The 26,696-nt window shown below is 57.9% G+C and overlaps 1 protein-coding gene across 1 annotated transcript; it reads left to right on the top strand.

Annotated features, from left to right (window-relative positions):
- LOC127035681 (ultra-long-chain fatty acid omega-hydroxylase-like) lies at positions 1 to 26,414 on the top strand. The gene is given in 14 exon segments (XM_050925901.1): positions 1 to 70; positions 2,409 to 2,631; positions 3,773 to 3,917; positions 10,506 to 10,559; positions 16,805 to 16,932; positions 17,341 to 17,462; positions 20,198 to 20,465; positions 20,982 to 21,048; positions 21,923 to 22,052; positions 22,521 to 22,654; positions 22,784 to 22,848; positions 23,542 to 23,624; positions 23,969 to 24,152; positions 24,154 to 26,414. Coding segments are annotated over 13 exon segments (1,656 nt in total). The 5' UTR covers positions 1 to 70; position 2,409; the 3' UTR covers positions 24,208 to 26,414.
- Positions 26,415 to 26,696: the final 282 nt, after the last annotated feature.

The following is a 26,696-nucleotide window of genomic DNA, read 5'->3' as shown; positions in this document are numbered from 1 at the left end:
CGCCCCGCCTGGCTATAAAGGCCGCTCCTCGCGCGTGGGCTGTGAGTTCTGGTGTCCGTGTCCGGTTTGGGTGAGTGGAGCTTCTGGTTCGTCCCCTACCCGGGCAGGGCTCCGCATGGCCCAGCCCGGGGGTGGCACCGGGGCTTCTCCTGAACAGGGGTCCTGGCGGAAGCGAATGCCCCGATGTCCCTGCACGGCCGGGAGGGCTGTTGGCTGGGGGGGGGGGAGTGGGGGTGCCCCGTTACTGTTGAGGGTGGGGGGCCCAGTGTAAGCGCTCTAGTGGTATGCAGTGGGGTTCAGGGCAGGTGCTCCAGAGACAAAGGAGTTTTGGTTTCTAGAGTGACTCTGGATGCCAGGTTAAGGAGTCTCTCTCCTAGCAGCTGGAGACTGACTCTAGCAGGGAGCTGCTCCTCAGGTTACAGCCCACTGGGATGCTAGCCTGGGAAGTCCCTCCTTGGCAGCACCAGACTTGGCAGGCTTTAGCACCCAAGCAGGAGCAGCTCTAGGCACCAGCAAAGCAAGCAACTGCTTGGGGTGGCACATTTCCAGAGGTGTCATTCTGGCCAGCTTTTTCTTTGGGGCACTTGCACGCTCAGAGCTGTGCCACTTAGAGGGGGTGAGGGTGCTGTGCCCGTGGCCCAAGCTGGAAGGGAAAGCCCCAGCCCCGGGATGCTGAGCTGCCAGGGCCCAGCCACTACCTGGGGAGGAGAGGGTGAGTCAAGCCGGACGCCTCAGCTGTGCACTGGCTGCTGCTTTGCCTTGTGCCACCCCTTATATTGGGGCTTCTCTGTGTGGCCGGGTGGGGGAGGGGGTAAAGCCCCTGTGGGTGCTGGGAGAAGATGACATCACTCTCTCAGCTTCCAGCGCTGTCTGCAAGCCCCAGCGTCGCCTGAGCTTGGGTTGGCAGAAAACCTAGAGCCAGCCCTGGACCCAAGGGAAAGGCTGCTGCAGCTGGTGTCCAGGGAGCTCCAGGCAGGTAAGGAAGCCAGGGCCTGGGAAAGACCAGTTGCTGCACCTGAGTCGCTTTGGGGAAGGCAGGCAGGGAGTGGCTGTTGTGCCGCCTCCCCGGAGAGCCCAGCACCAGCTGTTATGGGGGGAGGAGGGCAGGAGCTGGAGGCGCTGGGAGTAAAAACTCAGAGCCAGCTGCATGCATGAGGGTCTCGGAGAGGCTCTGGCTGTGAGGGAACCGCGCAGAGCCTCCAGGCAGCTGGGGCAAGGTCCAGCTCTGTGCAGCAGCCCTGAGCTGGAGTGTGCAGGGGGGAAGGGCAGGAAAGGAGCCAGCTGTGCCCAGAAGGTGTGGGACAGGTGCTGAGCCCTGAGGGCTAGAGCCAGCTATGTGCAGGTGGGGGGGTGGAGGGAGGGAGCAGGAGCCAGCTGTGCAGCAGAGGTGAGCCGGGAAGAGGGGCTGTGGGCACTGTGGAGGGCACGTGCGAGCACTGGCCCCTCTGCAGCATGGCAAGGGTCGAGGGAGCTGGTGCCCTGCTGCCAAGTACCCTGCCCACCCATGGAAGCTCTGTGGCAGTTTTACAGACCCCAGGCCTGTGCCCTAGGGAAGAGTCAGGTGGCTGCAGTGAATATAAAACCCTGGCAGGAATCTGGGAGGGGGGGAGAGTGGGATATGAGACCCCCCCCACACACACACATTGCTTCTGGGGAGCAGGAAGGGCTATTGGCTGTGTGGGGGATCCAACCTACCCCTTTCCCACTGCAACTTGAGATCATTGCTCCTTGTTCTGTCATCTGCCACCGCTGAGAACAGCCTAGTTCCAGCCTATTTGGAACCCCCCTTCAGGTAGTTGAAGGCTGCTATCAAATCCCCCCTCACTCTTCTATTCTGCAGACTAAACAAGTTCCCCCAGCCTCTCCTCATAAGTCATATGCCCCAGCCCCCTGATGACTTTTATTGCCCTCTGCTGGATTATCTCCAATTTGTCCACATCCTTTCTGTAGTGGAGGGCGCAAAACTGGATACAATACTCCAGATGAGGCCTCACCAGTGCCGAATAGCCAGGAATAATCATTTCCCTTGATTTGCTGGCAATGCTCCTGCTAATGCAGCCCAATATGCTGTTAGCCTGCTTGGCAACAAGGGCACACTGCTGACTTGTATCCAGCTTCTCGTCCACTGTAACCCCTAGGTCCTTTTCTGCAGAACTGCTGCTTAGCCAGTAGGTCCCCTTCCTGTAGCAGTGCATGGGATTCTTCCTTCCTAAGTGCAGGACTCTGCACTTGTCCTGGTTGAACCTCATCAGATTTCTTTTGGACCAATCCTCCAATTTGTCTAGGTCACTCTGGACCCTATCCTTACCCTCCAGCATATCTACCTCTCAGTAGCTCAGTAACATACAGCTTGTCACAAAGGGACCCAGTGGCAGTTCACCCTGGTAATGCCCTGTCTCTCCCCGCAGGATGCTGCCGTTCACGGACTGGGTGCTGGAGCTGCTGAGCCTGGAGCGGACCCCCATCCATGCTTACACCATCTCTGCCCTGCTCCTTGCCCTGCTGGCCCTGCTCTTCCGCACCCTCCTGCAGCTCGGGAACTCCTGGCACCGCTACTATGTGAACTGCCAGCGGCTGCGCTGCTTTCCAGAGCCCCCGCGTCGCAACTGGCTGCTGGGACACTTGGGAATGGTAGGTCATGTCACATGGGGGTGGGGAGGGGGTGAGTGTCTTCTCTTCCCTCTTACTCCTTGCCTCCACTGAGACATGGCTTGGTCCCTGCTGGGAGGAGCCACCCTTGCCCACCCCAAGGGAGGGGCTGGTGGAATACTCCCTGAGAGGGCTGGGGGTAGGTGACTTTGCTGGTTCAGGCCTCTCCCTCCATCCCAGGTGAAGAGTTTTGGTCCTAGCCGGTGCATGGCCTGGAAGGTCGCTCAGGGAGTCGTGCCCGTCCATCAGACACGTGGGAATGGGGCTGAGACCAAGCAGGGGTAGGAGACAAGGGTCCTGGGACAGCTCCACCAGGTTCTCAGCATACGCCCTGTCTGGCACCAGAGTGGGCAGTGTCTGAACTCAGTCAAATGTCCTGACCCAATGAGGAAGCTGGTGTCAGAGGCATCGGTCACACTGCTGTTCCCATCCTGCTGTGGATCGGGCCCTTCCTATGGCTGCTGGCTCTGATGCACCCCTGAGACAGCAGGCCCCTGGGCACCATCTCTGGCACTGAATGGGGTGGAAGTGGTGGGGCAGCTGGGGCTCTGGCCCACATGCAGAGTGGGGGTGGGTGAATGGCCCCCTACCCACCCAGTGGCCTGCACTCAAATGCCACATTCTCCAGGCAGGGCCCAAGGCTGAGTGTGGGATGTGCCCTGGTGGGTGACTCTGGACTCCGGTGCCCAGACACTTGCCCAGTGGCAGGGGGCTCTAAGGGAACCAATCCATAGAAGCCTCTCTGCTTACCACTGCCCCTGCCATGCTCCCTGGCCCAGCCCTGTGCCACCCCTGCCAGCCAGCTGCACCCCAGTGGCTCTGCCTGCATTGGTGGTGAGTGGCCGCTGAGCCTGTTCGATCGCCTTTGCTGTGGAGCAGAGAGGGTTAGCTGGCTATGCCCTTGCCACAATCACCATGTACCGTGATATCAGGCATCGGCCGTGCTCAGGAGGTGAGGGTCTTGACAGATACACTTGGTGCGGCACTGCACGTGGCAGTGGGGAGATCCCTGCCTCTGATCAGAGGATCTGATTCTGCCCCGTCTGGTGTGCACTGACTTGCTCTGGACTCCAGGAGGGACCCAGTCCTACCCTATATTAACTCTGCCCTGTCCCTCCTGCAGTTCATACCTGGTGAGGAGGGGCTGAGCTTGGTGTCCCAAACAGTGGCTACATTCTCCCAGGCCTTTGTGATATGGATGGGGCCCTTCCTACCAGTCCTGTTCCTGGTGCACCCTGATTACCTCAAGCCGATCACAACAGCCTCAGGTATGCTGGCTCCTGGGGTGGAGGGGTAAGACTCTGAGGGTATGTCTGCACTGCATATAGACACCCGTGGCTGGCCTGTGTCAGCTGGCTTGGGCTGTGAGGCTGTGTCAGGCTTCCTTCTCCACACAGATGTGGGGACCCATATGAAAGGCCCCCTAAGCTTATTTACCAGCTTAGGTTAACAGTAAGCTGCCACCACCAAGCATGTTTCAAATCTTAGGGGAGAGCCACTTGGGAAATAGTTGGGGAAAGGCAGAGTTCCAAGTCCCTAACCCTCCTCCTTTCCTGGGCAGATGTGAGACTAATTCCTCCCCTCCCTCAGTCCTTACACCCCTGTTCCTGGATAGGCTTGACAGTATACCCTCACCAATTAGTCCTAGTGAACACAGATCCAAAACCCTTGGATCTTAAAACACTGAAAAATCATTTAGGTTCTTAAAAGAATTTTATTAAAGAAAAGGTAAAGTTTATCTCTGTAAAATTGGGATGGAAATAACTTTACAGGGTAATCAAACTCAGAGCCCAGAGGAAGCCCCTCTAACCTTAGGTTTAGAGTTACAGCAAACAGAGGTAAACCCTCTAGCAAAAGGAACATTTACAGGTTGAGAAAACAAAGATGAAAACTAACACGTCTTGCCTGGCTGTTACTTACAAGTTTGAAATATGAGAGACTGGTTCAGAAAGATTTGGAGAACATGAACTGATAGTCCCAAGAGTGAACACCACCAAAACAAAGAGCACAAACAAAAGCCTTCCCCCCCCCCCCTTGCCCCCAAGATTTGAAAGTATCATGTCCCCTTATTGGTCCTTTAGGTCAGATGTCAGCCAGGTTATCTGAGCTTCTTAACCTTTACAGGTAAAAGGATTTTGGTGCCTCTGGCCAGGAGGGATTTTATAGCATTGTACACAGGAGGGTTGTTACCCTTCCCTTTATAGTTATGACAGGCCTTTACACTGCAGTGTAGATATTTTGGTTGGGGCTCGAGCCTGGCCTCTGGGACCTCCCCACCCCCCCCCATGGGGTCCCAGAACTTAGGCTCAGGGCTGTAAAACTGCAGTATAGACATTTGTGATCAGGCTGGAGCCTGAGTCAGCTGATGTGGGCAGGTCACAGGTGTCTAATTGCAGTGTAGACGCAACCTGTGGGGCCAGAGATGGGAAAGACTACCTGGGCCCCTCTAACCTGTCCCTGGGGAACCTATGCAGGACTGGCCTCAGCAGTGTGTTCTCCAGGGACCTGGCCAGGCTGCTGTGACCATCCCAAGGGAGAGGGCTCCCAGTCAGTCTCTTATCCCTAGTGTGACATCATGCCGGTAAGAAGGTTGTCCTGATCTTCCCCAGGGTAGGGCTGGGAGCCAGCCACCTGGGGCCCTGCAGAGCAGCCCAACCAGAGCCCTGGGGAAGGCACCAAAGGGGACAATCTGCCTGGGGCGCTAATGAGCCTCTCCCAGCAATAGTTCCTCAGTTTGCACTGTCCAGCCTGGATCTCGCTCTGCTCCAGGTCACCCCCCCCACCCCCACTCCTGTGGGTTGTAACCCTCATGTTCTCATACATAATCAGTGCAGGCTCCTTGGCTCAACTGACACTCCTGCCCGGGTGAACCAATCCTTCCCTGCCACCTTGGCTGCTCTCCTCTGGGTTCTGCACTGTGGGGGCCCAGCAGCCTCTTCTGGCCTTGGCTGCTGGGATTGGATTACTGTAGAGAGGGTTCCAGGGGGCCCAGAGCTGAATACAGGGTGGGTCAGGCCAGGAGGGACCGTTCTGCTCCTCTAATCTGACTGCCCGTGTCACACAAGCCAGAGACCCTCCCCAGAGCTCCCTGCAGCCAGCCCCGAGCTCCTGGCTGGAGGGAGCATTACAAAGGGACAGCCCATCTCCAGTTGTTCCCAGGGCTCATTCCCCTCCCTGTTAAACACTTGAACGGCGTTACCAGTCTGAGTTTGTTCCTGCTGGATCTCACTCAGCTGCTGTCTGCTGGATGGCAGAGCCCTCTGCTGCCAGGCGTCCCTGCCCAGGGAGGGGCTGGTAGCTGGTGTCTAGGCACCTCTTTTCCTGCTCTTAAAGAAATTAAATCCATTGGGCTCCGATAGCCTTCCCCAGAGAGGCAGATTTTCCAGAGCTTGAGTTGTTCTGGTGGCTCCTCCCAGACTCCTCCCCTGCTGTCACTGTGCTATTGGAGGTGGGGGGCACTGTGGAGGGAAGAGCTATTGCCTCCCTGCTTCATTGTGGGACAGCTCTGCCCAGGCAGCCCCAGGAAGCTTTAGTCTGTCTCGAGGGGCCGTGCTACATTGGAAAACCCATCGGACCCGGGCTGGTCTCTGCAGAATCCCCTTCCTCCGAGGCAGCTCTGGATCCCCCCAGAGGATGGGCTGCCTTAGTCCAGCTTCTCCAGCTCCCTACTGCTCTTGCTGCAGACCAGTGTCTGCACCAGCTCACCCTGGGCAAAGGCAGTCAATGTGCTCTGTGCAGGGAGGCAGGGGAATAAAATGGGGCTATGTAGCTGTGGGGGCCAAGTGTTCATGGCGGGGTCTTCCTTAGGCCCTGGTATGGGCTGATTCCTGGTTGGCTCTTGAGAGATTGTGTCATTTGCTGCTTTGAGGAGTCCAGCCCAGCCAGTTCCTGCTACCCTCTGGATGCAGGGGCACCCAGAAGCTCCCTGCTGCCATAAGGGATGGGTCTGAGTCCTGTGATGCCCCATGGAGGGGTGGGAGAAGGTGTGCAGGAGCAGGCAGAGCGCCTCCACGGGCTGCAGGCTGTGAGCTTCCTGACAGCTACTGCTCCACCTTTAGAAGTGAGGAGATGGTGCCCCTGTGGCAAACCCCCCACTGCACCTGGTGCTGCCAGGGAGCCATGGACAAGCCCTCACCCCACCAGAGCCACTGAGCACTAGCAGTTCCTCTCCTGGGCACAGGGAGCGCAGACTGGCTGTCTCCTGCATGGAGAGCCAATGGTCCATAGCCGGGACTGAGGCTCTCAGCTCCATCAGCACTGTGCCCGGGCTCCTGGGAACAGCAGGAGGAGGGACCCGGCCATGCAGGGCAGACCTAAGACAGCACCCGGCAGGAGCTGCTACACCACAAAGGCCCCTCCAGCCTGGGCAGGGTGATGGCTCAGACACTCTGGGCAGCAGGGCCAAGGGCACTGCCTGGCTGAATTGCTTGGGGGCAGCAAGCAGAGCCACCTCCCCACTGGGGACCTGTGTCATCATTGGTCTTGCAGGAGCAGCTGGGGCCCCATGGGGAGGACACGGAAACACTCCAGAGGCAGGATAGTGATGGCCAGCAATGATCAGTGATGTGGGGAGCCTATCCTGGCCCTGTCCCCTCCCTGCCACCCATGGAGAGTGGCCCCTGCTAGGGCTGGTTGCCCAGTGCTCTGGTGTCTCTCGTAGTGCCAATCATCCTGGTACTGAGAGGAGTCACCAGGTGTAGCAGAGGGTGAGGGTTTGCTGCAGCTCTGCACCCCTAACACTGCCCTGCTGAGCGAGTTACTGGGGCTGTGCACTGCAGGGGGACGTGCAATAAGCAGAAGCCAGACTCCGAAGGAGTCCAGTCCCCGGCCTGGTTGGTGCTGTCTGACCTGGGGGCTCCTGCTCTATCCTCTCCTACCCCCTTGCAGAGGTGACATCTCTGTTCCACTTAATGTACTGCTACCACTCTTTCCAATTAGCTCTGTTCCAAGTGGTGTCTGGGCCTGCCGAGCCAAGGGCACGTGGAGCTAAGCGGGGGCCTGTTTGCTCATCCCTGAACTGCTGCCCATTCCAGCGGCTAGGGGCTGTGCCCAGGGACCCAGTTCCATCTGCTGAAACTTTGTAAACAATCCCTGTTGCTGATGCACAGGACCGGTGCTAGGGGTTTGAGCGCCCTAGGCGGACAGCAATTTCGCTGCCCCGCGCGCTGGTCCCGTGGCTCCAGTGGAGCTGCCGCAGTGGTACCTGCGGAGGGTCCGTTGGTCCGCGGCTCCCGTGGAGCTGCCGCAGTCGTGCCTGCGGGAGGTCCACCGGAGCCCCGTGAGGAGCCGACCCTCCGCAGGCACGACTGCGGCAGCTCCACGGGAGCCGCGGACCAACGGACCCTCCGCAGGCACCACTGCGGCAGCTCCACCGGAGCCGCCTGCCGCCCCCTCTGGCAAAATGCCACCCATCAATTATTCTGGCGCCCTAGGCTGCCTAAATGGTAGCACCGGCCCTGCTGATGCAGCAGCAGGAACAGAGTCCAGCTCTCTTCCTCAGTGCCAGGCTGGCTTGGCAGGACGCAGATGGGGGAGGTCTGGCTTTAGTGCTCCAAGCCAGTGGTTGGGTCTGAGCGGAGAGAGTTGCTCCCTGGAGCAGAGCTGTATGTCACTGTACCAGGACAGGGGTGTTTCAGGGCTCAGGAGCCCCCCGTCCAGTGGGGCTGCTCGGCACTCAATCTCCTGCTCAGCTCAGCTGGATGGCAGAGAAGTGCAGGGCAGGGGTGCAGTGTCGGGGCTGTGTGAATGCATGTAGCTAGTTCATGCCAGGGCTGAGGGCTCATGCCCCCGGGTTCAGCTCTGCACAGAGAACAGCTGGGAGCCCATGTTTGCGATAACACAGGGAGCCCAAGTGGGCCCTGTCCAACCTACTGCCAGGTTAGAGCAGTTTCCCCTCCCCCATTAGAAATGAAGCTGGGGGCACTCTGAGAACAGCCAGCAGTGCGTCTGTGGGGGGAGCTGAGTGGGCTGAGTCAGGCGCTGGGCCCAGCATGTCGCCCTGGCCGGAGTCTCAGCTGGCCCATGGCTAACCCATGGCTCCTTGTTGTAGGGTCAGAACATGGAGGAAGGGATGCAGTGCGTTGATGAGCTCGTCGGGCGCTATGGCCACTCCTGCCTTTGGTGGTTTGGCCCCTGGCTTCCCATTCTGCGGCTCTTCCACCCAGAGGCAGTTAAACCCGTGCTGCTGGAGTCAGGTAGTGAGGGTGGCCCCAGCGCCAGGAGTTTGTGTGTCCGTCCATCCAACTGTCCTGGAGCTCAGCAGGGGTTGGATTCCCAGCAGGCTCCTGGAACTATCTGTTGTGTGTGCTGCTCCCTAGAAAAGCCCCCGGCCAGGAGGACTGGCTGCTGAGACCAGACTTCCTCCACAGGGCTGAGGAGGAAGCTGTCCGGCTCTCAGAGCTGGGGAACGGCTCAGGTCTCAGGCTGAGCTCGGCTCAGCACATGGCTGCTGCCAACCCAGGGTCCTTAGTGAGTTCCCCTGGCCCCAGAGGGGTTGGAACAGAGGCTGTAGCCAGCCGTTAGCGTCCTGAGAGGAGCATGTCCCCCTGGCTGCAGCCCAGCTGGTGCTGCCATCAGCCTCTGGGACAGTGACCCATGGGAACAAAGGTTCCTTGCAGCCCTGCCGGCATCCCTGGCTGCTGGGGCTGGTGATAGGTGAGTAGGGGCAGCTCAGTGGGTCTGATAACATCTTGCCAGCTCAGGGACACACACACACACCCACCCTTCATCAGCTCAGTCCATGATCCTGAAGGGGGTGCAGCAGGGCTGTGGGGTGAAGGGAACAATCAGGGAGGTGATGCAGGGGAGAAACAGGTCAGGGTGTCTCATAAGGACTAAATGGCCAATGTTCTTGGGGGGGGGGGGGGGAGCAGAGAGTGTGGGGCAAATACCGTTGTGGGAGTGCATGACCATGAGACTAGTGGGATGTCAGGGGAAATCTGGAGAATGGTGCAGAGAGTGGGTGGAAGAGATGGGAATAGAACTCAGGAGTCCTGGCTCCTACTCCTCTTCAGACCCTGCTATGGCCACAGGATCCTCACCCTGCTCCCAGAGCCAGGGATTACAACTAATAAATAGGGAGCTTTGAAGATGCCAAGCTCTGTACTGTGAAGGCCCCATGTGTCTGCTGAGCTCCCGCGGTCTGTGACTGCCCAAGTAGCGTGTCTGTCGCTCTGCAAGCCTGGCCCAGGCTGCAGATGCTGCTTGTGCCCGATGTCCTGCCTGCCCGGTGACTCGCTCGGAGCAGAGCCTGCTCTGCGTGAGGGGCCTGGTGGCTCAGCGCCTGATCCCTGTCGTGTGGTTCCTTCACCCTGTTCGCTGAGCCTGTCCTGCTGCCCCAGCAGCTGCCCTCCTGGCTGCTAGGGAGGAGCCTGGAGCAGGGTGTCCAGCAGGGCTCTGCCTTGTCTGACGGGGGCTCCTTTCACAGGGGGATGCTCCAACGCTCCTTAGGAAACAGCCAGTGGAGCAGGCGGGTGCTGGACAGACCCACATTCCTGTGGCTGCCCGTTTCCAGACTAATAGGTCCTGCAGCTCCAGCCGGGGCTCTGATACTAGTAGCCCTGCACTCTTTCCCTGTGTCCTGGTCCGTGTATGTGTGTGTGAGCGCTGGCACCGGGGTGCACCCCAATACCGCCCCACATTCTGTGTGTCTGAGCGATAACGCTGGGGTGTGCCCAATTACAGCCCCCCGTGCCATTGTATCTGAGTGCTAGCACCAGGGTCTGCCCCATTACCACCCTCCTTGCCATGTGTGTCTGAGCGCGAGTGCTGGGGTGAACCCCATTACTGTCCCCTGTGCCGTGTGTGTGTCTCAGCACTAACACCCAGGCCTGCCCCATCTCTGGTCTCCCTCACAGCTGCCATCGCGCCCAAGGACTACATATTCTACGGCTTCCTGAAGCCCTGGCTGGGTGAGTGCGCTTTCTTCTGGGCTTGGATCTTGTGCTTGGTGTCATGGGGCCCAGACCTCAGGGGACGGGCTTGTGGGGAAAGGAGGGTGTGATGTTCCCCTCTGGTGTTATCTAGACCAGTGATCTGCTAGGTCACTCCAATCCTTGACTCTGGGAGCCAGCCTTACCCTGCTCTGCTGTGAGAACCCCCACTCCTGGGCTGTTCACGCACAGCCTCTGGCATGTAAATGCTCCTTGGACAGTGCAACTGAATGACACTAACCAATATATCCGGTCCCAGATACAACCCCAGGAACCTTTGTCTTGTAGTGTCTAGTTATGCCCACTGGAGTCTGCATGTTTATATAAGTTCGTCAGTGTAACAAAGAAATTGACGTGTACCAGGCTTGTTATCCCAAGGAGAGTCTCTGACACACTTCAAACCAAGTTGGAGGGGAGGGAGGGATGCTCAATGGTTTGAACATTGACCTGCTGTCACGGAGTCCCCGGGCGATGCTCTGGAACTGCTCCCCACCAAGCCAGTCAGGACTTTGGGGAGCCTCCTCTCCCTTGGAGCAGACTTGTTCAGGGCAAGAAGCTCACACGGCTTCACCTCCTGGGTCTCTCCTTGGAGCATTCAGCATCCTCTGCCCCTCCGTGCGCTTCCCACAGCAAGTCCACCCCAGTGGGGTCCTGGGGAAGCCACCGGGTTCTGCACCCCCACTTTGCAGTCAGACGTGACTCTCAGCCAGCCAGTAAAACAGAGGTTTATTCGATGACAGGAACAGGGTCTAAAACAGAGCTTGTAGATACAGCGAACCGGACCCCTCGGCTGGGTCCATTCTGGGGGGCAGTGAGCCAGACCCCCAGGTCTGCCCTCCACCCTTGGCCCCAGCCAGCTCCAGACTAACCACCACTCCCAGCCCCTCCTCTCTCCTCAGCCCCTTTCCCGGGCCAGGAGGTCACCTGATCCCTTTGTCTCCAACACCTTCAGCTGGCACCTTTGCAGAGGAGGGGCCCAGGCCATCAGTTGCTAGGAGACAGAGGGTCAGGCATTTAGGTGCACTGGCCCTTTGCTCTGCCAGATACTTAAGAACTGCCATGGGGACACTGAGGCACCAACACAGTACTCAGAGAAAACATTAAGAACTTTCCCAGTTCGTCACATCTCTCCCCCCTTCGAGACCGAACTGAGCGAGGTCACTCCTGCCAGTGACCTGGGGAAGTTCGAACCCACCAGCGTTCCCATGGATGCCCCAGCATCTCTCCCATTCCTTGGTGTGAGTTACACCAGGACAGTCCAGTCTCACGCCCTCCCTTAGGTCGGGTGTGCTTGATGGCACTTGCAGGCCGCATGTGGGAAGGTTTATGTGGCTTGAACCCTTTTGCTACCCCAATACCTCTGGGGTTCAAACTGGGACGGGGTCTTCTCCCAGCACTTAAGAGCCCCCCTCTTGGCCTTGGCCAGCTTTGGGCTTGGGCAGCTGCTTCCCACTTTGTGGCCCAGACACAACACCTTTGCCGTCGCCCCTTACACATTCCAGCTTTTAAGGTCAGTCCCACCTCCTTGAGGCAGCCCAGCCCCCTCTTCACCTGGGACACCTGTTCCTCCCAGGTCTGGCTAAAGATGCACATGTTATCAGTGTCTGCCAGGGCCAAGTTCTCCATCTCCCTCTGCTTGTCTAGAATCTCCCCAGGCCTAGGCATGGGGTCGGCATCGGACACTGTGATGGCTTTAAGCTTCTGATAGCCCCCATAAAACCAGATCATCCTGTCTCCCTTGGGGATCAGCCCCACGGGTGAGGCCCATGGGCTGTAAAATGGCTGGATCCCATCTAAAGGCAGCATGTCCCTGACCTCTCTCTCCAGGTTCTGGGCTGCTTTCCCAGTGACTCTGAATGGGAAACACCTGATGGGGAGATTGTCTCCCACCTCAGCGAAGAGATCCCCCCGGGGGTCTTCCCCCTTCTCCTCCCAATCCTCCCTCTTCAGGTTCAGGGGTCCCCTCACTCTCCTCCCATCCAGCAGCTCGAACGGGAAGAACCCTGTGGATTCCTGGGGCACCACCAGCTGTCTCCCGATTCCCCCCAGTTCTACTTCCCCTTGGGGAGCCCATTCCCGGTACAGGAATCCCTCCTCCTGCAGGACTCTGTCCCTGCAGCCTTCCCCACGGAGGTTTGCAGCGCTGTGGCCAGCAAGTTCCTGCAGCTTCTTCAAGGAGGGATCCCTCTGCAGCTCGGTCTGGGATTCAGCGGCTGGGGTAGGGAGTGGGACCTGCTCCCTCTCGCTGGCTGGGCCTGGGGTCGCAGCCCCCCTGAGCCCTGTCCCTGGTAGCTCCCTCCCTGCTGTGTAATCACTTCCCAGCAGCGTGTCTGGACCAGGAAAACCTGTTTGGCAGCTGACCTGCCCTGCCCGGGTGTCCCCCCACTCAGCTGGGATCTCAGCTGCCCCCGTGCTCAGCACTGCCCTTGCTGTCCCAGTGGGGCCAGGCAGCGAGCTCTTTGCTCTGGTCACAGCATCAGAGCCAGCATGAGCCCCCACTCCGGTGTGCAGGGGGGCAGGGAGCATCTCTCCCTCCCATTCAGCCCCAGGGGGCTGGTTATAGGTAGGCAGGTATCCTGAGCCCTGCAGCCCCTCCCCCCTGCCAGCCAGGTCATTTGCATTTTCACTGACCATTTCCATCCTAGCCAATTGGTTCCCTGGATTTGAATTCAAACCCTCAGCCGTTACAGGAGCGGGGCCTGGATCCTGTCCCATGGGGAGACAGTCACCCCCCAACAGGGCCTCCCAGCCGATATCCTGGAGAACCCCAACGACCAGCCAGCCCAACCCCTCCTGGGTCTGCACAGGGATCTGGGCCATAGGCAGGGCGAGGGGCTTCACCCCAGGGAACTTCACCCAGGTCCCACAGTCCCTCAGCATCTGGGGCTGCACCACCACAGTTCTCTCTGTCCCAGGGTCTCGCCCCCGCAGGCGTGTTTCCCCACTAACCCCTGGGCAGCCCCCTATGTCTCTCTGATCCACCATCACCAGTCCACGCTGCTGCTGCTTCTCCTGCAGCTTTTCCTCGGGCTCTTGCTCTCTCTCACGGTCCTCTTGCTCTCTCGGGCTCTGCTCCCATCCCATCCGTCTCCAATCTCCTGATAGGGAACCCAATCGTGAAGACCCTCGTCTGATTGGGGACCAGACTCCCGGGGATGCCTGGCTGATGCTCCAGCTGCTCTCAGATCCTCTTGTAGCCCCATCTGGGCCAGGAATCTGCTCCTCAGAGCGGTCCTTTTCCTCCAACTGCACGATTAACTGTGCCTTGGTGAATTTCCCCATGCGTAACCCTCTCTTTGTGCACAGGATCACAATGTCCTTCTCAAGGAGATGGTGATAGGCCATCACTTCACCGTTCCCAAGTGGCTCTGGACTCACAGGCCTGTGTGCTCTTGGCTCCCCCATGGTTTCCAGGAAGAACCCCTGGTGTGCCAGCCCTTCTCGTGATCACCACCTCTTTGCCAGGGTCGAGCTGCAGACTCCTCCGCCCCTGGGACTGCTCCTGCAATCCCCCGGGAAACCCTGCTACTGCAAAAATCCTTCTCTCTCCCAGGGTCGAGCGGCAAGCTCCTCCGCCCCTGAGACTGCTCGCTGCAATCCTCAGGGGGACCCCGTTACTCCAACAGTCCTTCTCGCTGGTCACACACTCCCAGAGGTTAACTGCCCCCTGAAACCGTCCCACTCTGAGCCTTCAGCATGCCTGGTCCTCATTATCCCTCCTCTGTTTTACTGCTCCCCAGTCACTTACTGCAAGCAGCGCCATTCACGGGGTGCAGTACATCCCACCGCTGCCACCAGTTGTCACGGAGTCCCCGGGCGATGCTCTGGAACTGCTCCCCACCAAGCCAGTCAGGACTTTGGGGAGCCTCCTCTCCCTTGGAGCAGACTTGTTCAGGGCAAGAAGCTCACACGGCTTCACCTCCTGGGTCTCTCCTTGGAGCATTCAGCATCCTCTGCCCCTCCGTGCGCTTCCCACAGCGAGTCCACCCCAGCGGGGTCCTGGGGAAGCCACCGGGTTCTGCATCCCCACTTTGCAGTCAGACGTGACTCTCAGCCAGCCAGTAAAACAGAGGTTTATTCGATGACAGGAACAGGGTCTAAAACAGAGCTTGTAGATACAGCGAACCGGACCCCTCGGCTGGGTCCATTCTGGGGGGCAGTGAGCCAGACCCCCAGGTCTGCCCTCCACCCTTGGCCCCAGCCAGCTCCAGACTAACCACCACTCCCAGCCCCTCCTCTCTCCTCAGCCCCTTTCCCGGGCCAGGAGGTCACCTGATCCCTTTGTCTCCAACACCTTCAGCTGGCACCTTTGCAGAGGAGGGGCCCAGGCCATCAGTTGCTAGGAGACAGAGGGTCAGGCATTTAGGTGCACTGGCCCTTTGCTCTGCCAGATACTTAAGAACTGCCATGGGGACACTGAGGCACCAACACAGTATTCAGAGAAACATTAAGAACATTCCCAGTTCGTCACATCTGCTAAACCCAGGGTTGTGAGTTCAATTCTGGAGGGGGCCACTTAGAGATCTGGGGCAAAAATCAGTACTTGGTCCTGCTAGTGAAGGCAGGGGTCTGGACTCCATGACCTTTCAAGGTCCCTTCCAGTTCTGGGAGATAGGTATATCTCCTATTATTATTACCAAACACACTGCTTCAGGTAGAATAAACAAACATTTATTAGCTACAAAGATTGATTATAATCACTTAAAATGTAAGCATAACAAGTTGGATTTGGTCCAATGAAATAAAAGCAAAACACATTCTAAGCTGATCTTAGCACTTTCAGTGCCCTTACAAACTTAGATGCTCCTCACCACAGGCTGGCTGGTTGATCTTTAGCCAGGCTCTCTCCTTTGAGCAACGCTTCAGTCACTTGGTGGTGGTATTTGTAGATGAAGGTGGATGAGAGAGGAAGAGTCTGGCAAACATCTCTCCCTTTTATCATGTTCTTTCTTCCCTCTTGGCTATGCTCCCCACCCCCCTCGGGGTCAGGTGAGCATTACCTCATCGTGGTCCCTGACTAACCAAGGGAAGGGGGGTGACTTACCAAAGTTCCCTCACTAAAGGCTCTTGAGCAAAGTCAGCTGTCATGGGATAAGAGGGAAGGTCCTTTCTGGATCAGTAACTGGTTAAAAGACAGGAAACTAAGGGTAGGAATAAATGGTCAGTTTTCAGAATGGAGAGAGGTAAATAATGGTGCCCCCCAGGGGTCTGTCCTGGGACCAGTGCTATTCAACATATTCATAAATGATCTGGAAAAGAGGGTAAACAGGTGACAAAATTTGCAGATGATACAAAACTGCTCAAGATAAACCCAAAGCAAACTACAAAGAGTTTCCAGGATCTTTCCAAACTGGGTGACTGAGCAACAAAATGGCAGATGAAATTCATTGCTGATAAATGCCAAGTAACACACATTGGGAAACATAATCCCAACTACACGTACAACAAATGAGGCCTAAATTAGCTGTTACCACACAAGAAAGATCTTGGCATCATTGTGGATAGTTCTCTGAAAACATCCACTCAATGTGCAGCATCTACCAAAGAAGTAAACAGAATGTTGGGAACCGTTAGAAAAGGAATAAATAATAAGACAGAAAATATCCTATTGTCTCTATATAAATCCATGGTACACCCACATCCTGAATCCTGCGTGAAGGTGTGGTTGCCCCATCTCAAAAAAGATATATTGGAATTGGGGTTTGGAACAGTTTCCGTATGAGGAAAGATTAAAAAGACTGGGAGTTTTCAGCTTGGAAAAGAGGTGACTAAGGGGGTATGGCCACTGTCAGCAGACAGGACATGGGGCTGGATGGAGCATTGGGCTGACCCAGCCTGTCTGTCCTTACGTTGGTGTGGAGCTGGAGCTACTCATGCCATAGCTGTGAGCACCAGCACATGGGTGTGCACAGGATCACGCACAGACCTTGACATGCGCACACACCTCTCTGCACAGCCCACCACGCACCTGCACGTACACGTGCACCTGCATGTTCATGCCCACATGTGTCCCCAAAACCACACATATTTCACTCACACCCCCACCCACGTTCCATGCACGCATTGCACACACGTGCACACTCTCGTGGCTGCCTAACATGCACCAGGGAGGTTGGTTCTCATTGAGCACCCCAGCTGGCTGTGACCTGGGGGCTGCTGGAGGCCTGGGCTATGGGATCTCTGCCATGGCTACCAGGCTCTGAGCTGAGTGCCTGTCATCTCAGGGGATGGTTTGCTGCTGAGCAATGGTGCAAAATGGGTGCGACACCGGCGCATGCTGACGCCAGCCTTCCACTTCGACATCCTGAAGCCCTACGTGAAGATCTTCAACCAGAGCACTGACATCATGCATGTGAGTACCTCCCCTCCCCCCACAGCACCAAATCCATGCCTGTGCCTCTGGCCCCTCCCAGGGCACATGCTGCCCTGGCACCCTGCTACCCACAGCCTGCCCGTGACTCTGCCCTCCTCCTGTGGCATGTGCTGCACCATCACTACACTGTGCCCCTGGCCCTGCACCCCCCGCTCACTCCAGAGCATATACTGCACCGATACCCTACCCGCCCGCCTGCCCACTGCTCTTGCACCTGTCCCAACCATATGCTCAGCCTTGTCACTGCACCAGTCCACTAACCTACTCCCGTCTGCTTGCCTGTCTCTGACGCTGGCCCACCTGCACTGCGTGGGCACTGGGCTCTGCTGTGCTGTCCCTGCAGGCAGCTGCTCGGGTACGAGTCTCACGGGCACTGTTCTCCCACAGACCAAGTGGCGCAGGCTGGTGGCATCAGGCTCCACCTCCCTGGACATGTTTGAACAGGTCAGCCTAATGACACTGGACAGTCTGCAGAAATGCGTCTTCAGCTACAACAGCAACTGCCAGGAGTGAGTGACACGGGGGCAGCTGCCCCAGCAGGGCCCTGCACTGACCCGAGAGTGGGAGCCCCCTCATTGAGGGAGGTCAGAGTTGGGAAAATGGGCTGCAGAATCCCTCCCTTCCTGGCCTGGCTCCAGCGAGCCCGTCCGGATTCATGGAATGGGTCCCTGAACTGTATGGGTGTTACTGCCAGCCTGAGCAGGAGCAGAGGGCCTTCCAGGGAAGGTGAGTCTAGAGGTGTTGGGGTGGGGGTGGGGGGGTTTCTGTAGTGGCTGCACCAGGCTTTGGTCAGCACTGGGGGTGGAGCTCCTCAGCTCAGGGGGCAGAGGCTGGTGCTTGGTGCTTCCACTCGCTGGTCTGTCTGCGAATGCCCGTGAGGTCGGCCTGGCTGTGCTCAGGGCTGGCTTTACTGTTTTTGCCTCCAAGCAGCGCGCCGAATTGCCGCCGCGGACGGTGGGGGTAGTCCGTGTGCCATTAGGGCAGCACCTGTGTTTCTGCGGTGGCGGCAATTCGTCAGCAGCTTCTGTCTTCCGTCGGAAGACGGAAGACGGGAAACAGAAGCTGCGCTGCAGCAGACAGCTGAACATAGAAGCTGCTGCCCAATTGCCGCCGCCACGGAAACGTGCGTGCTACCCTAACGGCACACAGACTGCCCCAGCCATCCACGGCGGCAATTTGGCACGCTGCTTGGGGGCAAAAACACACAGACTGCTGCCCCTTGCAGATTGCTGCCCCAAGCACCTGCTTGGGATGCTGCTGCCAGGAGCTGGCCCTGGCTGTGCTGTGCTTCTCTTGGGGGATGATCCTGCTGTCACATCTCGCTGCCAGGAAGCTCTCGTCACCTCAGAACCCTCCTGCCCCCAGTTTATACATGTACTGCAGGGCCCTTGTCTGCAGCTTGTACCTGATTTACTGCACCGGTGCATGCTGGCTCCCTGCCATAGGACACTGCCAGCTGGCTGCAAGACCTGCCGGTGCAGGTGGGTCCCGGGCTGGCGGAGGGATGTGCTGGGAGCCCAGCATTTCTGCCCACAGTGTGCGAGTTCAGAGCAGACCCCATTGCCAGAAACAGGACTGAGGGCTGGTCTGGAGCCACCTGGCAGCGACAGGGAAAGTGGCTGGTTTCCTGGCAGGCAGGGAGTCAGTTCCCATCTCTACCGCAGTGAGGTGACCCATGACCCTGGGGAGCCCTATTTGGACTTCCTCACACCATCAGCCTGCTCTTGGGAGGAGTCCGAGATCAGCTCCCGCCAAACCCACGTCTGTTCTGTCCAGCTGATGGGGAGGGGCACTTCTCCATCCTTGCCAGCCCCAGCTGTGCTCTGAACCCCACTCATCCCCTGCAGGCACTCACTGACCAACCACTCCCCCATGCCCTGCTGCCATTGCTGCCCTATGGGGATGGGGGCCCCCTGACACCCCAGAGTCCATGGTGCACACAGGGAACAGGCTGTGTTAGCCTGGAGGCTCCTTGGAGCTTGCCTGGGCCATGCAGCCCCCACAGTCACCGTGTCTGGGACTGTTTATGTCCCTGTGACTGGGGTCCCAGGGAAGCCAGCTGAGGTCACTCCATTAGGGTGACCTGCAACGAATGGGCAGGCAAACCCCCAGCTGGTGGATATTCCAATACTTGGATTTACCAAGTCAGTGCAAAACAGCTTCTGTTATACCTCACTGGTTACTCAGAAGTCAACAACACAGTTCCCTTAAAGCAGCCCTGCCTCAGGGCTCCACCTAGACACCCAAGTCAGATATGATGAGGATGAATGAAAATCTTATTTATCATATAAAACAAAAGGTTCTACCAATCCCAAAGGATCGGACACGTTGCCTCCCAGGTTAATGAATATTCCAGATCTTACCCAAATCCACGTTTACAGCCGATTCTTATTAACTAAATTAAAATTTATTAAAATAGAAAAGAGAGAGAGAGAATTGGTTAAAAGAACAGTATACGTACAGACATGAGTATAATTCTTGAGGATCAGATTTATAGCTTTGTAGATGCAAAGAGTTCTTTCAGAAATAGTCTATAGGTTATAGTCCAACATGAATATTCAAGGAGGTCCTGTCAGAACTAGGATCTCAGTCCTTGTGACTTAGGTTTCCCCTACATGAAGCCTCAAGCAGATTTGAGATAAACAGGCTCAGAACCCAAGGGTCTGTTATACAACTTCTGGCCGCCTTGGATAGCTCGGAGTCCCTAGGCCAACAATAGGCAATCAGGGTGACTTTGAAGTAGGTCCATCATCAGTGATTAGCTACACGAATTAACATAAGGCAGTTGCCTGTTTTTCCACCATTCGCAGATGATTGGCTATACATTTCAAAGAGAAAGGAATACAGTGATATCCTGCATTTACAATTCATTTAAATGCTAAGATATTCGTTTGATCTCTGAATGAACAGAATACAGCCTAGACAGGGACAGTTTGATTACACTGTTGACCTCTACCAATATATCTGTAAATAGAAAAAAAACATTTTTAATGGCTGAATTTGAGTCATTTATCCTGCAGGATGCTTAACCCTTTCCGGTCATATGTCACAGTCCCACACTGGCTGAGCCACAGCAGCAGCCAGAGACACCTGAGAGATCCCGTGGCCAGCCTGGAGATCCTGTGACTGGGAGAACACACAATCACTATGTTGCGAGGCCCAGCCCCCCAGGATCCCCCAGCTCTGATCAGGGCGCATCCCCCACCCTGGCCTGTCAGTTACATGCTGAGCTGTTGTGTTGCAGGACTACCAGTGACTACATCGCGGCCATCCTGGAGCTCAGCTCCCTGGTGGTGCGACGCCAGCACCGCCTGCTCCTGCACTGGGACTTCCTGTACCACCTGACATCCGACGGGCGGCGCTTCCGGCGCGCCTGCGACACTGTGCACCGCTTCACAGCCGACGTGGTGCAGCGGCGCCACCAGGCCCTGGACCGCCTGGGCAGGGAGGCCTGGCTTAAATCCAAGCAGGGCAAGACAGTGGACTTCATAGACATCCTGCTCCTGGCCAAGGTAACATGGTGGGGGCCTGCCCCATGATGGTGAGAGGGAGGTCACTGATGTCCTGCTATAGGCCAAGATAGCACAGTGGGAGGCCGTGCCCTAGGGAGCTGGGGGTTCGTTGACATCCGAACAGGGTGTCGCCAGGTGTAAGGTGCTGTGTGATGTCTGTCATACCAGGACTTGCCCCCTAGCCCAACTCTCCGGAGCAGCCCAGCCAGAGCTGCCTCCCCAGCATGCTCAGCGTGGAGCAATATAAACTGCACTTGGCGACATGGGACCAGCACCTCTGGGGAGCTCGAACTCCAGAGCCAGGCTGGGCATGGGGGGGAGGGGAGCCCACATTGGGGCCTGGGGCTGTGGGGCAGGGCAGGGGCTGCCTCTTTCCTTGGGCTGGGGTGGAGGGGAGATGGCCTAGTTCACTCCACCCCGAGATGTCCCATCCTCCCAGGCTCTGAGATGGGGCAGGCGTGGGCCGGGCCCCGTGGGGAGCCAGGTTACCCGTCCAGCAGTGTGTGCTCTGTGCAGGATGAGGACGACCAGGACCTGTCAGAGGAGGACATCGCAGCCGAGGCCGACACCTTCATGTTTGAGGGTGAGAAGCCACCCTGGGGAGGGGATGAGGGGCCCTCCTGCTGACCTCACAGCCTCATATGGGGGGATGGGTGTCACGGAGTGTGGGGGAGTCAGGGCCCTGCACCCCCCACACTCCTGCAATTCACCGTCACTCTCAGCCAGCCAGTAAAACAGAAGGTTTATTAGACCACAGGAACACAATCTCAAGCAGGGCTTGTAGGTAGAACCAGGGCCTCTCAATCAGGTCCCCCTTTGGGGCAAGGATGTTAGACCCCAGACTTGGGGTTCCCTGCCTTTTCCCAGCTAGCCCAAAACTGAAACCAAAAACCCCTCCAGCAGGCTCTCTCCCTGGGCAAAGGTGTCTACTCCCCACCCTCTTCCTGGCTCAGGTTACAGGTTCAGGTACCGTCCTTCACCTAAAGTCATCCCCTGCTCTCCCATCCCCCACGCAGACAGCCTCATTAAAACTAAATGACATTCCCAGGTCAATCCATCCTGCTCCCTACTGCGTCACAGTGGGGTCTTAGCAGATGTCATGGCTCTGGTGGGGAGGCCAGGAGAGCTGGATTCAGTCCTTGGCTCTGAGTGACTTGAGTATGCCTTTCAATGAAATGGGGCTAAGACAGATCTGCCCCTGGGCACTGCCAGACAGTTTCAGCAACGGAGGCGGGGCGCTAGAGGGGGCAAATGGTCAGAGTCACCCCACTCACCTTCCATGCACAAGGGGCCTGGAGTTCTCAGCTGGCACTACCAGAAAGTCATGGGGAGCAAGGCCTCAGAAGAGGTGCTGGCAGGAGCTGAGCTGGGCAGGGTCCCTCCAGCCCCGGACTCTCCATGGTCCCTCTCTGCCCCTGGCATGGTGGCTCTCATGCTGCACTGGCGCCTCTCTGCAGGCCATGACACCACAGCCAGTGGCCTCTCCTGGGTGCTGTATAACCTAGCCTGTCACCCCGAGTACCAGAAGCGCTGCCGCGAGGAGATCAAGGACTTAATGCAGGACAAGGAGTCAGAGGAGATTGAATGGTGAGATGGCTGTTCCAACTGCAGTGCTGGCTCTGTCCAGTGCAGTGTGGACCCCCCGCACCACCACTTCCCGGGCCTCTGTGGCCTCCCCCACCCTTTAGTCCCAGCACAGCCCCTGCCCCACCTGTGAGGGTTAGCACAGCTGCTGCCCTCCCCTCCCCGCTGGGGTCCCTTCACATCTGCCAGCCTCACAAACTGGAGGGCTTCCCCTGCAAGATGGGCCTAGGCTGCTCCCCAGTGCCCGAGGGCCCTGCCACTCTGGATTTTGCATGCCCTTACGGATGCCCAAGGGCCCTGCCACTCAGGTGTGCTCGCCCCTTCCCCGCCACTCACGGTGTCATACGTCCCCTCAGTGCCAGCTCCATGCAGATGCGAAACTGTCCCAACCCTGGTGCCTGGCTCATGGGCTCACACTGGGCCCCTCATGCATCCACCTCTGGGGCCAGCACTAAGCTCTGCTCTCTGCAGGGAGGACCTGTCCCGAATGCCCTTCTCCACCATGTGCATCAAAGAGAGTCTGCGCCTGCACCCACCTGTCACGGCCGTGTCCCGGTGCTGCACTGAGGACATCAAACTGCCCGACGGACGTGTCCTACCCAAAGGTACCAGCCTCCTTCCCTGTCCCCCAGCCAGGGGCATGGCACCAGAGCTGGGCCCATAACCCCTGAGGTGCTCAACCTCTCCCCTCTTTCTTCCTTTCCTCTCTAACGAGGCAGTTTCCTCTCTGGCAGGGAACATCTGTCTGATCAGTATCTACGGGACACATCACAATCCTGCTGTCTGGCCGGAGCCCCAGGTATCACTGGTCACTCTGTTCTACCCTTTGGCTCTACTCCACCCTGCGGCTACTTCCAGCGTGGCACTAGGGGGCGCTGTGCTGAAGGGGCAGGATTGGGGGGCTTGGTAGGTGGCGCTGTCCTCTCGCAGTTACTGCTGACTCAGTGCCTCATATGGCACTAGGGGGCGCTGTGCAGAAGGGGCAGGATTGGGGGGCTCGGTAGGTGGCGCTGTCCTCTCGCAGTCTCTGCTGACTCGGTGCCTCACATGGCACTAGGGGGCGCTGTGCTGAAGGGGCAGGATTGGGGGGCTTGGTAGGTGGCGCTGTCCCCTCAGTCACTGCTGACTCAGTGCTCCGGCGTGGCACTTGCGGGTGCTGAAACACCAGCAGTCTAGCAGCTTCCTATTCCCAGCGACCCTCCCCAGAGAGGAAGCTTCCCTCCCACCCCTGAGCTCGCCTAAAGGGGAGTGAGGGTCGCACCCCCATTCACACTGGGCAGGGCTGGGTAACTGGGCTCGGCCCAGCTCTGAGTGCTGTGTGGAGGCAGAACCATCCCCGCTGCCAGCGCACGGTCCCAGTGAGCAGCTCAGTCTTGGGGAGCCTGATGTCCATGCTGTACTGGGGGCGGGGGCTGCCTTTGCTCCCTCCTTGGCTCAGGGACCCCAGCCCACCCCCAGCTCCCCTCACCATGCCCTGTGCTTGCTGCTCCAGGTCTATAACCCACATCGCTTCGACCCAGAGAACTCCAAGAATAACCCCCCACTGGCCTTCATGCCCTTCTCTGCTGGACCCAGGTAACCTGCCTGCCGAGCTCAGAGCCCCTTGCCGCACGAACTGCCCCTTCCTCTCCGCCCCTCCCCCCCGGCTGCCCACCAGCAAGCAGCTCCCTGTTGGCACCCTGACTGCAATGAAGCATTGTGGGATACACAGGAGTTGGCCTCTGGTCAGTGCTGGAGCCAGCTGCTATTGCTGAGGATCAGTCCCTTCTCCCAGAGGGGGTTAGGCTCCCCCTAGTGTCTGTCTGTCCCTGTGGGCAGTGGGTTCTGGGGTGTCTGTCCCTGGTCCCCCATCCCTGCTCTCATATAGCGTGTGGTTTCCGTGCGAAGAGCACTGGCTGACACACCTGGCTCTCTCACAGGAACTGCATCGGGCAGAACTTTGCCATGGCAGAGATGAAGGTGGTGCTGGCACTGACGCTGCTGCGCTTCGCCGTGCGTCTGGATGAGAGCAGGCCTGTGCGGCGCAAACCCGAGTTGATCCTGCGCAGTGAGAACGGGCTGTGGCTGCACCTGGAGCCACTGGGGCCCAGCTGTGAGAGCCACCCCCCCGCACCGCGCTCCTAGGGCCATCCACTCCCCCCTGCTGCGGGAGATCTAGCCTGCTCCACTCAGCTCAGGGGCCTGCTGAGTGGCGGACCGGGGGGGGTCATGGTGGGGCCAGAGGTTAGCAGACACCTGGGAGTCAGCTCTCTCCTCTAATCTAGACCAGCCCTCTCTACCAAAGGAGGGGCTGTGGCGTCTAGGCGTGGGGCCCCGAAGGTGCTGCAGGCTCCTTTCAGACACCAGCTGCTTAACCCTGTCCCACCTGCCCCTGGGAGCGAGGGTGACAAGTGCCTTTCCCCAGCCCTGCTGGATGTCCACGGCCACCTGGTGACTCAATGTCAGAGCTAGAAATGTAGCCCAACAGCCTGGCTCCCAGCTCGGCCTACTCACAGCCTAGGTGACCCCTGTGGCCTGCATTCCCTGCCGCCACTGGCCAGAGGCAGGGTGCCCAGCAGTTTGGCCGCTAGCCTAGGATGTGGGAGACCCGTGTTCACTTCCCTGCTCTGCCACACAGGGAGCCTGCGGCATTAGGCAAGTCAGTCTGCCTCTGGCCCTCAACTCCCATCAGTGCAATGGGGCTAATGGCCCTGCCCAGGAGGGCTGAGAGTAAATGCAGTCAGGGGGTGAAGTGCCACATAATTATGTTGGGCATCTAAGACCACGTGGTCAATAACCCTGAATGCTATGGACTCGTTAGTGGATCAGCCCCTGTGTTCCCGCCAGCCCCTCCGTGTCCTGATGCTGCCGCCTGGAGTTGAGGGTCTGGTCTCTCTCTCACTCCCCTTCCCTGGAGGGTAGGAATCTTCCCTCCCGCCCACTCCCCCTCTGTCCTGCTCCCCCTACTTCTGTACTCAGCAATCCACCCATCTGGTCTGGGGCAGGAACAGCTGAGAGGCCTGCAGACAGGTGGCTCAGTGCTCTGGCCCATCTTCCTGAGAGGCCCCCAGGAGCCTGGCTGAGAGCTTCTGCCTTGGGCTGCTTTGGATGGCTTTGAGGTGGGGACAGCAATCCAGGGGGCAGCTGCCTAGTAATCGCAACCTGCTGGCTGCAGTCACCCAGAGGAGTTGGGGCAGGGAACCTGTAAGTGTGTGTGTGTGTCTTTTCTCTCTTTCTCTCTGTAGTGCCCCAGGGGGCTGGCTGCAGACCCAGCAGGGACCCACTCTGTGCCACAGGGAACTCATGGTTCTATGAAACGAACAGTGGTTGAGGGCAGGGAGGAGGGGGCTGAGTGTGGCCCCTGGGGCAGCTGGACCTGGAACTGGGGGACAGTTGGTTTCATGATATTTCTAAGTTGGTTCTCGAGCACGGTGAAGTCCAAGGCCCCTGCTGCAGGGACAAGGCCATGGGACTTTGGGTTCCAGCCTGGGGGTTTCAAGATCTGGCCCTCGAATCCGGTCACTGAGCTTTGGGTTCTGTCCCCTGTCCACATGGTGACAGGCTCCAGCCCTGGTCTCACTCCTCCCTCCCATCTCTCTGGTCCCTGCTGCCTTCTCAGACTTCAACCGCATGCTCCATTCCTTGGCCGCAGGGCTCCAGGGCCCAGGATCTGGCTAAGGGTCTTCCGGCTCTGGTTCCCAGCTGTGAGGCAGCGGGGGCCGGCCCCAGGCTCACCCACCCCCCATTGACCTGGCCCACTCTGCCTCCTCTGGCCCTGGGCTTTGTCCACATGCTCAATCCCCGGCCATGGGGTTTCAAGCTCAGGCCACAGAATCCGGCTGCGGGGTGTTCAGCTTTCTGGCTCTGGCTCGTGGCCATGCCGTGGCAGGTGCAGGCCCCTAGCTCACCCCCTCCCCCCGCCTCCATCAACTTTGGCCCCTGCTGCCACTCCTACTCCCCCCATTGCTCCTGGCACCCACTGCCTCCACCAGCTCCCTGTCCATTCCCCCCACTGCCCTGGGGCTCCACTGCCTCCATACCCACCTTTGTCTCCAGGCTTGCCAGGGCTGTGTAAGTGCTGTGAAAAGTTATATTTGTATGTTTGGTAATGTCACTTTTCACAGCAGAGCGAGTAGCAAGCTGGGAGGCTGTGAAAAGTGATATTAACATACAAGTGTCACTTTTCACAGCAGCAGATTTACTAGCTCACAAGGCTTAAAAATAACCAATGCAACCAAAAAAGCAAAAGAAACTACAACAAAAAAGACAAGAACGTGCAGAGCACCTTGTTTGCGTTTCTATTCTGCTTAGGGCCAGTGAAGAATAAAGGCAACTGGACTTTATTTTTACTGTTCAGTCTGCAAAAAAACCCCAAATCCTCCATAAATAAATAACAGTGCCTTGGGCCTGGGTATGTGCATATTTGTTTGTTTTTCCTAATGTTAAGTATTTTAGGAACAAGTGTCAGAGCGGCCACCAGCAAGAGTTGCCAGCGCTGGTGCAGGGCCCCTGCGGAATGGTCGGGGTTAAGAAAATTGGGGGAGATGAAAGAACTGAGTGTTGACCTGTGAGTGAGCGACTGGTTCTTGGAACACCAGGGTTGTGCAGAATCGCAGTGAACACCTTTGTGTGGTGCTATCTAGCCAAATTCATTTTCTGTGTGGAAAA

Source organism: Gopherus flavomarginatus, chromosome 16 (genome assembly GCF_025201925.1).
Source record: "Gopherus flavomarginatus isolate rGopFla2 chromosome 16, rGopFla2.mat.asm, whole genome shotgun sequence".
In the NCBI taxonomy this organism is placed as follows: domain Eukaryota; kingdom Metazoa; phylum Chordata; order Testudines; family Testudinidae; genus Gopherus; species Gopherus flavomarginatus.
The sequence above is the reverse complement of the archived record's forward strand: the minus strand, read 5'-3'. Positions and strand labels throughout refer to the sequence as shown.